At 47.3% G+C, this 14,340-nt stretch overlaps 1 protein-coding gene across 2 annotated transcripts in view; it reads right to left on the reverse strand.

Annotated features, from left to right (window-relative positions):
- THBS3 (thrombospondin 3) overlaps positions 1–14,340 on the reverse strand; it is a 56,997-nt gene that overhangs the window by 27,162 nt on the left and 15,495 nt on the right. For both annotated transcript variants that reach the window (XM_080984564.1, XM_080984563.1), the window contains exons 2-10: positions 11,366–11,572; positions 9,375–9,631; positions 6,713–6,815; positions 5,933–5,959; positions 4,962–5,044; positions 4,293–4,344; positions 2,858–3,006; positions 1,167–1,307; positions 75–152 (exon numbers count right to left, since the gene is read on the reverse strand). In XM_080984564.1, the coding sequence (XP_080840690.1) occupies positions 75–152; positions 1,167–1,307; positions 2,858–3,006; positions 4,293–4,344; positions 4,962–5,044; positions 5,933–5,959; positions 6,713–6,815; positions 9,375–9,631; positions 11,366–11,537 (1,062 nt within the window). In that variant the 5' untranslated portion in view covers positions 11,538–11,572. The remainder of the gene's footprint in view (positions 1–74; positions 153–1,166; positions 1,308–2,857; positions 3,007–4,292; positions 4,345–4,961; positions 5,045–5,932; positions 5,960–6,712; positions 6,816–9,374; positions 9,632–11,365; positions 11,573–14,340) is intronic.

Genomic DNA, 14,340 nt, shown 5'->3' on the forward strand with positions numbered 1-14,340 from the left:
AACCGTAGCCTCTTCAGTCCCTGGGGCCTGTTTTCACATGGAGGACCCCATTTCTTCACCCTAGACAGACTCACCACTGTATTGGTACAGATGGCGTTGGGGTCACATCCGCCATTGTTCCCATCGTTGCATTCGTCAATGTCTGTGCAAGTCTGGAGAGACGAGAGAGATCGTTTTGATATATAAATGCAATACATAAAGAAATAAAGGCCCCTCTCGAGTTTTTATTTATTGGAACCTTTGCTTATTCATCTATTCATTATTGATTTATTGCACAAAATTTATATATCGCTCAATCGCCCACAAGCATCCACTTGCAACGGTTTTAGTCCAATTTTAAACCCGTCTGTTGTTTTTGCCTTTTTAACTGTTTTAAATTGCCTTATGTGGAAATCATCTTGAGATGGTGCCTTAGAAGGTGATCAATAAATCGACTGTCATTGTAATAGCTAACAGCACATGTAAGAAAACACCTCAGAGTGGTTTACAAAAAGAATAAAACAATGAAATGATTGTTGAAACACAGCTAAAAACACACTTGAAAGGTAATTAAAATGAACAATAAGATAAAAACGTGACAACATTGTATGTGTCTGGATAAAAGGTAAAGGTAAAGGGACCCCTGACCATTAGGTCCAGTCGTGACTGACTCTGGGGTTGCGGCGCTCATCTCGCTTTATTAGCCGAGGGAGCCGGTGTACAGCTTCCGGGTCATGTGGCCAGCATGACTAAGCCGCTTCTGGCGAACCAGAGCAGCGCACAGAAACACCGTTTACCTTCCCGCCAGAGTGGTACCTATTTATCTACTTGCACTTTGACGTGCTTTCGAACTGCTAGGTGGCAGGAGCAGGGACCGAGCAACGGGAGCTCACCCCGTCGCGGGGATTCGAACCGCTGACCTTCTGATCGGCAAGTCCTTAAGCCAAAACTTTTTTAGCAGAAAAGAATGTGGCAAACGCCCCTCTTTGGTGTCAATAGGCAGGGAGTTCCCAAGTGTAGATGCTGCTACCCGAAAAGGTTGGTGTCTTACAAATGGGGAACGAGCATTTTGCAGCACCAGTAATGGTGCCTGTTCCACCATGTGCCTGGGACAAAGCAATATAACCCCATGGGCAATCTTGGTTTTATATAAAAGAAACACCCCCCCCCCAAAAAAAATTCCTCACCTGTTTGCTGGCTCTGGCATAGTCTGCCCCTACTCCAGATATGAGGTTCCCCTTGTAGCCGGGCGGGCAGGGTTCGCAGCGGAAACCGGGTGCCGTGTTGAGACATTTGGATCCAGGGAAGCAGGGGTTGGCATGGGCACACTGTGGACGACAGGAGACCTCCGTTGTGAGTCCTTCCTCTTCAAATTGGCGCCAACCCTCAACACCATGCTACAGTGGTGCTCCGCAAGACGAATGCCTCGCAAGACGGAAAACCCGCTAGACGAAAGGGTTTTCCGTTTTTGAGTTGCTTCGCAGGACGAATTTCCCTATGGGCTTGCTTCGCAAGACGAAAATGTCTTGCGAGTCTTGAGATTTTTTTTCCGCTTCCCCCCCCTTTATCTAAGCCGCTAAGCCTTTAATAGCCTTTTAGCAGCTAATCCACTAAGCTGATAAGCCTTTAATAGCTGCTAAACCGCTAATAGCGCTAATCCGTTAAGCCGCCAATAGGGTTGCTTCGCAAGACGAAAAAACCGCTAGACGAAGACACTCGCGGAACGGATTAATTTCGTCTTGCGAGGCACCACTGTACCTGCCTATCTCATTTTTTAAAACAATCACTTTGTTTATTAGGTTTTACAAAATTCTCAGGCCCTTCCAATACCCACAACTTGCTCTCGACGGGTTATACTGATGCATAATAATCACACAAAACTGGCAATTATTCCAAGATAATTTCATCGTTTGATGTGACTCTGTCTTGGTAGCGTTAATGCTGCTCTATGACCATAATAAAGATTTGCATTGCTGTGTCGGTAGCAAGATTCTGTTAGGTGTGTTTACTAGAAGTTCCTCTGTTTTGTTTTCTTGAAATCAAATAAAAATTAAGGAATGGCGGGTGAAGATGATGGATTTTTTGGAGCTGGCTGACCTGACCGGAAGAATCCGCGATCGGAAGGAAGAGGAACCTCAAGAAGAATGGAAGAAATTTAAGGACTATTTGGCAAGATACTCAAACATAAATTAAGTAGAACTACTTGAAAGTACCAAATTGGCCTAGGAGTAAAATAGATTGATTGTTTAACATTATGGATTGAGAGCAATATGAAAAGAAAGAAAGATGTTAATGGAACAAGTTAATTTTATTTGAAAGTGGATATTGGAAAACTGCTAAAATGAGTATTATGGAAACACAGTTGGGGGGATCTGAGGAAATCACCTAACAATGTTATTTAAAGTGGGATTCTAACAGTTAAGATATATGTTTGTTTGTTTGTTTGTTTGTTTGTTTGTTTGTTGTATGTTTTCTTTTTGTGTTTATTATAAATTTGGAAAACCAATAAAAAAATTGGGGGGGGGGGATTATTCAACACACACAAAAAGAGAAGAGTTAACAGCAGGCAAAAATCGTTCAGAGTTATTGCCCAAGGAAAGAAACCGAACAAAGAAAACACTTGACCTTAAGAAAGCGGGGTGGGACCATTAAGCAAGATCATCTGTAAATCAGCCTAAGAGTTTGTGGTGGAATAAAACTCTTTGCCAAAGAATGACAAATCTGATCTGGCATCGAGCTGGAAACTGCGAGGTCACCGAGATCTGAGCACGACCGTGTCGACTCCAGCACAGAGGATGATGAATCTGGCTGGCAGCTAAACCTCAGCCTCAGGACGGCCAAATTACTAGCTGAATGACGCTAAAACTACCATGCTTACCTCGTTGATGTCGGCGCAGTGGGTGCCGTTGCCTTCAAAGCCTGGCGGACAAGGTCCGCAACGGTATCCCGGGTACTCGTAGGTCTCCATGCAGTCGACGCCGCTGAAGCAAGGATTTGGGTTGCAGCGGGAGCGGTGTTCGTGAAACCCTGTCGTGGGGAGGAGGGGGAACGATGGCAGCGAGGGGTCAAGTCACAGAATACTGGAGCAAAGGAATAATAAGGGGAAGGATGCTGATAACCAGAGCCTGCATCAAGGGTTGGGCATTTGCTCTGGGCCCATATTCCAGTCCTATTGCAGACCCACCAAGTGCCCCTATTTTCCAGGGACAGTTCCGGATTTACAGAAGCTGTCCCAGTTTCTGATTTGATCCCAGAATGTCCCGCTTTCCCCTAGGACGTCCCTATTTTCATCAGAGAATTGTTGGAGGGTATGGATTTATGCAACCCCAGAGCCAAGGAAATAAGTAAATAAACAACCTTTAGAAAATATCTGAGGGCAGCCCTGTATAGGGAATTTTTTTTATGTTTGATGTTTCATTATGTTTTTATATATGTTGGAAGCTGCCCACAGTGGCTGGGGTAACCCAGTCAGATGGGCATGGTGGTAATAATAATAATAATAATAAGGCAAGTGACCCACCCACCCCAGAAGGCTGTGCTAGGATGACGCAGGGGGACACATGCCTCTAACCATTTTGTGAATCTTTGTACTTTTGTCCATTTACTGTATTCATTTCCCCCGATTTGAACTATAAAATGGTGATTTTCTTGAGTCAAAATGAGAGTACCTCTAAACATTTTTGTTAGGAAAAAAAGTACTGATTATAGCACATATGTTTAAAACATTATAAAACACTTCACAGATACAGTGGTACCTCGCAAGACGAATGCCTCGCAAGACGAATGCCTCGCAAGACGAAAGAGTTTTTCGTTTTTTGAGTTGCTTCGCAAGACGAATTTCCCTATGGGCTTGCTTCGCAAGACGAAAACGTCTTGCAAGTTTGTTTCCTTTTTCTTAAAACCGTTTCCTATGGGAAACCGTGCTTCGCAAGACGAAAAATTCGCAAGACGAAAAAACTCGCACAACGAATTAATTTTGTCTTGCGAGGCACCACTGTATACACAAATGGCAGACAACTCTGTGTGCAAGACAGGACTTTAGGGCTTTCCTGAGCTGAGAGGCTTTTAGCACAAACTTCACTGTGTTAAATATAACCAGTTTGTCCAAGCCAGACAGCAGGTAATAGATTTTATTGATGTTGCTAAATGTGGCAATCGACTCAAGGGGTCTCTTTAAGTATTTAGTGCTGGGAATTTCATGTAACTTACAGCCCAACATATAATCATGAATGGTGCTTGCCTCACAGTCCAGGAAAGCACCCAATTTCACGTCATTCAGTCTTTCCCACCCAGTCCCCTCCCTCGGCACTCACCGCACACCTGACATTCCATGATGGTGTTCCGGATCAAAGACATCTCCTTCACCTGGGAAGAACAGAGACACATCACTGTGCGCAATAGAGTGCGCCGCAGATGTGGCGCTGGAGCAATGGACAAGGAAATGGGGCAGCAGAGTAGTTTGCAACAACTGCGCAGCAAACCAAACAATACAAAAAATATTAATAATAAGAAATTGGGTAGATGTTAAGTTGTGGGTGAACATATCAGACGACACAGCGATTCTTCAGACAGCTCTTGTTTATTCACAGGCCAGAACAGAACTGAACTGAAGGGCTCAGTCAGCCTGCTTATATAGAGCTCAACTACAAAGCAACAGTAACAACTTTCTGTAACTACCCAATCACTGAACGTCACTTTCAATTCCTTATTTGCATATGCGGACCTGAGTGAAAACTATCTACAGTATCCCCCTGCTGGCCCAGGGTGAGAACTTCAGTACATAACAGTAGCTATTTTGAAAAGATGTATTCTTTGACTCTGACCGAATATAAAAAGTTTTCAGTCTAGGGTTGCCATATTTCAAAAGGTGAAAATACAGACAGACACAAAAGTGGTTGAGATTTGATTTTTTTTTTTTTTGCAAAGTTATATACCCCCCCCCCCCAGGTTGACCTTACCTGGACTTATTGTCCCCCTCTCACCTGGTCTCTCATGTCCTCCTGAAGTTCCATCAGGATCTGGTTGAAAAGGGTGAGTTGTTTCACGAGGGCCCTGGTTTGCTCCCCTGTCACAACAATGGGGGGAAGTCAATTGCCTCGACTTATTTATTTTTATGGAAAATTCATTTATGTACAAGAAAAACCACCTCAGAAAGTGTTTTACAAATGCTGAAAGAAATGCTGAAATTATCAGCGGGAAAGCAACCGTTTAAAACATTTGAAAAATAATTAAGATCGTCGATAAGCTAAAAAGCCAGGTCAAAACACATGCCGATGTTCCACAGGTCTGGATAGGCTTGCCTAAACAATGATATTTTTAGCAGGCACCGAAAAGTGTATTGCAAAGGTGTCTGCCTGACGTCAACAGTTCAGGTACCGCCAAGCTAAAAGACTGACCTCTTATAAATGCAGAATAAGTATCATGTTGCACGTGTAACAGAACCGGTTCCACAGATCAAAGTTGTCAAATGGGAACATTAGGGGTAAAGCTATCTCTCGCAGGTAAACTGGTCCCAAGCTGTTAAGGGCTTTATGTACTGCTAGTAACACCTCACAGGGGTCAGCAAACTTTTTTAGCAGGGGGCCAGTCCACTGTCCCTCAGACCTTGTGGGGGGCCGGACTATATTTTGGAAAGGGGGAAATGAACGAATTCCTATACCCCACAAATAACCCAGAGATGCATTTTAAATAAAAGGACACATTCTACTCGTGTAAAACACGCTGATTCCCAGACCCTCCATGGGCCGGATTGAGAAGGCGATTGGGCTGGATCCGGCCCCCAGGCCTTAGTTTGCCTACCCATGCCTTAAGACTTAAGATGCTTGAACCAAGAACATCATTGCCCGCACAAGCTCTGCAACTGAGGAAAAAGCTTGTGCTTAAGAAGACAAGATTTGTTCTGTGACACGCATGGATGAGGGGGACATAACCAAGGAGCAGTCATCAGACTCACCAAAGAGGGAATTGATCACGTTGGATACTGAAAGGGAAAAGAAAACAGAATTAAAATGTTATGTAAGGACTTGAAAAAGTTCAATAACACACTGGTGGACTCAAACCGAGGATGTGGGCCTCTGCTATCAGAATAAAGTGGAACCTCCGTTGTCGAACATAATCCATTTCGGAAGACTTCCGAAATGTTTGACGACTGAGGCGCAATTGCCAGTCGGCAAATTCCTTTTTTAAAAATGGAGAAACGCTTCGACTTCCGAGGCGTGTTCGAAAACGGAAGCATTCACTTCAGGGTTGTTGACATTTGGGTTCCAAATTGTTTGACTTCCGAAATGTTCAACAACCGAGGTTCCACTGTAACTCAGAGGAAGCATTCACAGCATCCATTTAAAAAGCTCTCATCCCACTTTAAGCAGCCCTGGCTTCCCCAAAAATATTATGGGACCTGTAGTGTGTTAAAGATACCAAAATTGTTTAGGAAACCCCTCCTATCCCTCCCAGCCCCGAACTACAATTCCCAGAGTTCTCTGTGAGATTGGATTGACTGTTAAACCACTCTGGGAATTGTAGCTTGGGGTGGGTTTCCTTACAACTCTTAGCACCCTGAACAAATGATAGCTCCCAGAATCCTTTGGGGTTAAAGCGGTCCGACACGGCTTTAAACGTGTTGTGTGAATGCGGCCATAGTGGGAATGCTCCACAGGACCCTGAGCCCAGATCCTGAACGTGAACGGAATATCCCGCTCTGGCCGTTCAAATAAAAAACCGGAGAAATCCTTACCTGTGTTCTGCATGGATTCATCCCCCTGGAAGGGACATTCGCTTAAGGCTCCCACGCGACTCATTGAGCCTCCCAGGATCAGCTTCAGGGATTCCAAGAAACCCTTCGATGGAAATGGGGGTGAGGAGCAGTGTCAGTACACCTAGGTTGCAATCCCCTAAATGGGGGCAAGTGAGACTAGTAAAGTTCAAGGGCCACATTCGCCTTCCAGGGGCCACATGCAGGCGGTGGGTGGAGCCAGAAGCAAAAGTGGGAGGAGCAATGAATGCAATGCCCCCCCCCCTTTGTACGGTAGGCTGGTTATTGCAAACACCCCTCTCGAATTCTTCTTCTGGAGAGGTTAGAGGCATCATGAGGAATTCAAGGACACATTCCAGCCTGGCAAAAACATTAGAGGAGGGTGCAAAGCAAGGGTGGCGAGGGGTATGGCTTGGGAGACACTTCTGATATTATTATACGGTCCTGTATACCTGAAGGAGCGTCTCCACCCCCATCGTTCAGCCCGGACATTGAGATCCAGTGCTGAGGGCCTTCTGGCGGTTCCCTCATTGCGAGAAGTGAGGTTACAGGGAACCAGACAGAGGGCCTTCTCAGTAGTGGCACCCGCCCTGTGGAACACCCTCCCTTCAGATGTGAAGGAAATAAGCAGCTATCCTATCTTTAAAAGACATCTGAAGGCAGCCCTGTTCAGGGAAGTTTTTAATATTTAACGCTGTTCTGTTTTTAACACTTGATTGGAAGCCGCCCAGAGTGGCTGGGGGAACTCAGCCAGATGGGCGGGGTATAAATAATAAATTATTATTATTATTATTGAGGGCCAGATAGTGCTTTTGCCCAAGGCTTCTTCAACCTCAGCCCTCCAGATGTTTTGAGACTACAATTCCCAGCATCCCTGACCACTGGTCCTGCTAGCTAGGGATCATGGGAGTTGTAGGCCAAAAACATCTGGAGGGCCGAGGTTGAGGAAGCCTGCCTTTTGCCAGTCAACTTATCTCACCCAACCCTACCTCACAAGGTTGCTGTACAGATAAATGGCTCAGGACCTCAATACCTCAAGGACCGCCTCTCTCCATATGAACCAACCTGGACCTTGACATCTTCCTCTGAGGTCCTTCTTTGTGTGTTTCCTCCATGTGAGGTCTGGAGGGTTGCAACACAAGAACGGGTCTTTTCTATGGTGGCTCCCTGTTTGTGGAATGATCTCTCCAGGGAGGCTCAACTGGCGCCTTCATTATATACCATTAGGAGAAAATGTTCCTCTTCAACAAAGCCTTTGGCTGACGGATATCAGATGCATTTTTAAATGTGTCGTGGAAAGGGAGGGGTGGATTATTGGCTTGGTTTTTGTTCTTATTTTTATTATGTTCTTTGTGGTTTTTATATTGTAATTTTACACTGTGAACCGCCCTGAGATCTACAGGTATAGGGTGGAATACAAATTTAATTATAAATAATAATCTAATAATAAAATGAGGGAGTGCTATAAGAGAGGAAGGCTGAATTTTTCTTCATTAACATAAATCAGCTTCGTAACGTAATAAAAAGCTTCAGCCATTGTCTTATGGAGGAAACAGAAAGGTCAGCTCTTAAAGATCCTATGGGCATGGTGAGAATTAAAACGGCACCACAGGAGCCAACTCCTAATAAAATATTTGAGGGGGCCGGGGGCCCCCAAAGTTGATGGACATTGCCATTCTACTGGTGCATCATGTCATGCGATTATGTGTGGTGAGGCTTAGCTGCCCCCCCCCCATATTTAATCCAAGTTGTCACTCCTGATCATCACACTCTCCCTAGAGATCTGCAGCCATTGCAAACCGGGACGGCCCCTTTCTGTACTGCCCCTCCCTTTCATTTGCATAGCCCCGCCCTTCGCTTCCCATCCCATTTGTACATTGAAAAGTATCAGAGAAATCAGTGTATTATATAAAAGGCCAAACTATCATAATATTGATGACATCTAAAGTAAAAAGTGTTTGGTTTTATTCTAAGCCTTAATTGGAGCTTTAGTCGCCTTACCCAAACAGCATATTATAGCAGTTCAACAACGAACACCATTTATGTAAAAATGTTATTGGGCTATTGTTTTTAACTTTGATTTTGTACCGTATTTTTCGCCCCATAGGGCGCACTGGCCCATAGGGCGCACCTAGTTTTCTGGGGGGGAAATAAAGAAAAAAAATTATTTCCCCCCCAGGTGCGGGGCTGGGGTGGGGGAAGCCCGAGCTTCCCCCGACCCCAGCCCCCAGAACAGGCTGCTATCCTCAAGCCGTGGGAGAGCTGCGCGAAGCCTGAAGCCTGGGGGGCGCTGAGCTCAGCGCGCCCCAGGCTTCTGGGTGCAGGCAGCTCTCCGCAAGAGAGAGACTTCGCGCAGCTCTCCCACGGCTTGCGGAGAGCTTCCTGAAGCCTGGAGAGCGAGAGGGGTCGGTGCGCACCGACCCCTCTCGCTCTCCAGGCTTCAGCGAAAGCCTGCATTCGCCCCATAGGACGCACACACATTTCCCCTTCATTTTTGGCGGGGAAAAAGTGCGTCCTATAGGGCGAAAAATACGGTATATTGTGATCTTTTCTGTGAACCACCCAATCAATCAATCAATCCCTCGGTCACACTAAAGGGTGATGGAAAGGCGGCAGCGGCTGGGCTCTTCTTCTCCTCCCTTACCTGTGAGCGGAGATAGCCTTTCTGTCCCGTCCGAACCTCCACCGCCTCCACCTGCTCCGGGTCGAGGGGCGCCATCTCAGGCTGCCCGGCGCTGGAGTCCACTAGCTTGCAGTCCACGTAAAGCTCCACCGAGAGGCGGCCGCCTTGCAGGCCGCTCATCCGCAAGAGGGCGGTGTGGCTGCGCCCGTCCACCAGGTTGGTGTTCTGCAGGTTCACCGAATGCACCTTCCCGTCGGCCCGCAGGTATCGGAGGTGGACTGGGGGGAGAGAGAGAGAGAGAGAAAGAAGGGATGGGCATGGTATTCAAAGCTGTGTACAGTCGTACCTTGGTTTTCAAACAGTTTAGTTTTCAAATGTTTTGGCTCCTGAACGCCGCAAACCCGGAAGTGACTGTTCCGGTTTGCAAACTATTTTTGGAAGCCGAATGTCCGACGGGGCTTCTGTGGCTTCCGATTGGCTGCAGGAGTTTCCTGCAGCCAATCAGAAGTCGCGCTTCGGTTCTGAACATTTTGGAAGTCAAACGGACTTCCGGAACAGATTCCGTTCGACTTCCAAGGTACGACTGCAAATGCTATAGTTGCGATGGCTGTTAGGTTGTGGGTGAACATATCAGACGACACAGCGATTCTTCAGACAGCTCTTGTTTATTCACAGGCCAGAACAGAACTGAACTGAAGGGTTCAGCCAGCCTGCTTATATAGAGCTCCACTACAAAGCAACAGTAACAACTTTCTGAAGCTATCCAATCACTGAGCGTCACTTTCAATCCCTTATTTGCATATGTGGACCTGCGTGAAAACTATCTACAGTATTCCCCTGCTGGCCCAGAGTGAGAACTTCGGTACATAACAATGACCAACTCCTTAGACATGTAAATGGACTCACCCCGATAACTCTCCCCAATTAAATATAGTGGACTCATGGCACGCCGATTAAAAATTTTTCTACAATTTACCGCAGGCTATCTTTTGGGGTTCTCGTGGGGGGTGCATCTTCATTCCGGGAGTCTCAGGCAGGGGTTGATCGAACAATAAAAGTTTTATTTACGGAGAAAAAAAGGTTGGTAAAACAAAGTTGGGTCAGGAGATGCGTTTCTTTCAGGTCAAAGTTAACTTATTACAGTGGTACCTTGGTTTATGAACTTAATCCGTTCCTGAAGTCCGTTCTTAAACCAAATCCGTTCTTAAACCGAGGCGCGCTTTCCTTAATGAGGCCTCCCGCTGCCAGTGCCCTTCCACTTTTTGGATTCCGTTCGTAGACTGAGTTAAAGTTCGCAAACCGGAACACTACTTCTGATTTTGCGGAGTCTGTAAACCGAATACAGTGGTACCTCGGGTTACATACGCTTCAGGTTACAGACTCCGCTAACCCAGAAATATTACCTCAGGTTAAGAACTTTGTTTCAGGATGAGAACAGAAATACTGCTCTGGCGGCACGGTGGCAGCAGGAGGCCCCATTAGCTAAAGTGGTGCTTCAGGTTAAGAACAGTTTCGGGTTAAGAACGGACCTCCGGAATGAATTAAGTTCTTAACCTGAGGTACCACTGTAGTTCGTTAACAGGACTGTTTGTAAAACGAGGTACCACTGTACTTAAACTCAGGACTTCCCCCCCCCCCAGCTGGAGCAACAGTTAGGAATCAGCTTGCAATTTTTTAAAAAACAACCAACCTGGGGATTGTAGTTTGTTATAGGTGCTAAGAGTTTTTAGGAGACCCCCCTCCTACAATTCTCAGAGCGGCTTATCGCTCAATCTCTCTTCCCAGGCAACTCCAGGAATCAGAGGGGAACGGGGGACTCCGAACGACTCCCGGCGCCTTTAACAAACTACAGTTCCCAGAGATCTTTGTGGGAGGGGAGCCGTGGCTGTTTAAAGTGGCAAATGCTGCTTTAAATGCTTGGTGCAGGTGGGGCCTGAGACATTCCTGGCCCTTTTCTTTCCCCCTGGACAGGGTGGCGGGTTCAGATCCTAGGTTTCCTCGCTCTCACTCACCTTTGTTGGTCTTGCCCACCACTGTGGCTTCAAGCCAGCGGCTGTTGTCCTTCTTGTAGTAGAGCCCAAACAACACGCCGCCTTGTTTGGGGGGCAGGCGGAAGGTGGAGAGCAGGTAGAGGTCACGGACGGTCAGCAGCTCCGTGCGGATCTTCTCGGCCACATTGGCCATATGCCTGGGCTCCGTCACCGACAGGAGGTCAAGTACTAGGGGAGGAGCAGTGGGAGAGCAAAGGTCAGGCATTGGCAGAACCGGCTGTCCGTCACAGAAGAAAAAGAGTTTGTGTTGTGGCACTTTGTCCCTCTGCCTGTCTGATGTGCGTTCGTAGACGTCCGAGGTTCAATCCCCGGTGGCAGCTTCACACAGGGCTGCTTGAAACCCTGGAGAGAGCGGCTGCCAGTCAGTGTAGACAATACTGAACTAGATGGACCAATGGCCTGATTCATAGAATCATGGCGAGTTCTCGTCCATCCGTCCCCCAGTGGAAATAAAGACACATGACACAATTATTAAGGTTAATGGGCTAAATAAGGCCACAACTTTATTGGTTACAGGTGATGAGAGGTATTGGCTTAGGCACTGGTCCTAACCAACTATATCTGACCAGCCTGTCCGGAAGGATTAACCACCAGTAGGGGGAGTCCTGCTAATGCACATCAACTAGGAACTTCCCATAGCTGTCAACTTACAGATTTGAAAATAAGGGACCAGCAGCCTCGAAAATAAGGGATCAGAAGCCAAAATAAGGGATTTTCCCAGCACAGGTATGTTCAACTTCTGAGCCCCTCCGAGCCAAAGGCAGAAAGCCCAGCCAGCAGCCAAACGAAGCCTCAAGCGGTGGTTCCCACAGCGCAGCAACCCGGCAAAGGGGATGCAGCAAGGAAAACCACCATCACCTCCCCGCTGGGAAGCGCTGAGCAAAGGCAAGTCCCCAGGCAACGCGGCCGATTTGATCGGCACAAGGCATGCAAGCTCCACCCCCCCAGTCATTCTTAGACTCCTTATTGGGTGAGCAACGCAGCCAAGCAACACAGTTGGAGCCTCCCTCCTCCCTGGCCGACAGGGAGGGAGGGAGAGGAGCTGCTTCCTTTGAAACCCGGGAATTTAAGGGACATCATCAATAAGGGACAGCAGCGGGACACGGCGCTGGGATAAGGGACTTTCCCGCCAAACAAGGGTCGGTTGACAGCTATGCTAGGAACTCCCCCAGGGTAACTGCTTGGGGGCGTGCCTTGGGCCCTCACCTCCCTAGGGTTTGGACAGGGCCAGCCCCCCCCCCGGAGTCCTTTATCGGACTTCCCTTCAATATGCGGGGCAGGTGATGGCGCTTCCTCCCCTCTTCCAACAACAGAACAATACCAATGCCTAACCGCCAATACCAAGAAAGTTGTGACGATTTGCTACGAGGCAGGCGAAAACCAAGTGGCTGGTGCCAATTTGCCAAGTGGAAAAAATTCCTACCAGGCCCCTTAACGGTGACCAACCGAGGTCCATAGCAAGGTCAAGGACGAAAACCTTAAAGGGTGGGGAACCGGAGCAGCTGGAGGCGGCAAAAGAGGGAGATCCCCGGCTGTGCCAGCGATAAATAGGGCAGGCCATGCCCCCCCCCCGAGCCAGCCGATTGGCTGTCCAGGTGGTGACGTGGTTGGGGATTCCCTCAATTGCGCAGGGGCTGAGAGCCAGCCACAGTGCACGTGGTGGGGGCGTGAAGCCTGCAACACCACCACCTTTGGCAGGGCGGAAGTGGCTTTGTATAGCTGGAATCATCCTCGTTCAACCCCCTGCAATGCAGGAATATGCAGCTGTTCCCATACAGGACTTGAACCTGCAACCTTGACGTTATCAACACCACGCACCAATCAGCTGAGAACCATGAGGACTGGAACCCTACCGGTCTATTTAAGGCAGGTATAGGCAAACCCAGATGTTTTGGTACTGCAACTCCCATCATCCCTAGCTAACAGGACCAGTGGTCAGGGGTGATGGGAACTGTAGTCTCAAAACAGCTGGAGGGCCGAATTTGCCTATGCCTGATTTAAGAGAAGGGCCATAGCTCGGTGGTGGGATCTCTGCTCTGTGTGAACAAGATCTTGGGTTCAAGTCCCGGTATCTCTAGGTAGGGCTAAAACCCTGGAGAGCTGCTGCCAGTCAGCGCAGTCAGTACCAGCCAATGGTAAGAGGTAGCTGCCTATGCAAGCCAAGAAGGCCACAGACAATTTCCAAGTGTTCTGCAGGACGGCAGGTAAGTTTGGCTCAGGAAAAGATGCTGTGCTTTTTGAGCCAAGTGCAACTCCTGATCTCCACACAAGGTGGCAGGCTAGATGAGTTTCAACCTTTCCCAACCCTCCACCTGAAGTAAGGTCTTCTTGACTTTAGGATTTTATTCCACACCCTCCAACATTTCTCCTATGAAAATAGGGACATCCCATTCCATAATGATGATTTTACTATTTATACCCCACACATCTTCCTGGGTTGCCCCAGCCACTCTAGGCAGCTTCCAACATATATAAAAACATAATAAAAATTAAACATTTTTTAAAAACCTTCCCAGTACAGGATTGCCTCCATACCCTCCAACATTTCTCCAATGAAAATAGGGATGTCCTAAGGAAAAGAGGGACATTCCAGGATCAAATAAAAAAGGGACGCCTTCTCTAAATCAGGGATGTCCCTGGAAAATAGGGACACTTGGAGGGTTTGTTATTCTCATCTACCTTGATTTCTCTGCCCTCCTTTCACATCAGGATAATTTACTGCATTTCCAGAACAAAATGCAACCATCCAGCTTGTTCCTGCGTCAAAACATTACCCACTGCAATGCAATCTCGTGTGCGAGTTTTGTTTTTATGATTGGAATTATTATAATTTAAAGGCAGGGTGTGTTGCCTTGAGAGTGTCTAGCTGAATGTCTCTTTCATTTGCAGTCGCAGCAGACAATGTTGGCAGGACTGCCCCACTCACCCAACCTTCA

The sequence above is a fragment of the Podarcis pityusensis genome (genome assembly GCF_964106645.2).
Source record: "Podarcis pityusensis genome assembly, chromosome: 16".
In the NCBI taxonomy this organism is placed as follows: Eukaryota; Metazoa; Chordata; class Lepidosauria; order Squamata; family Lacertidae; genus Podarcis; species Podarcis pityusensis.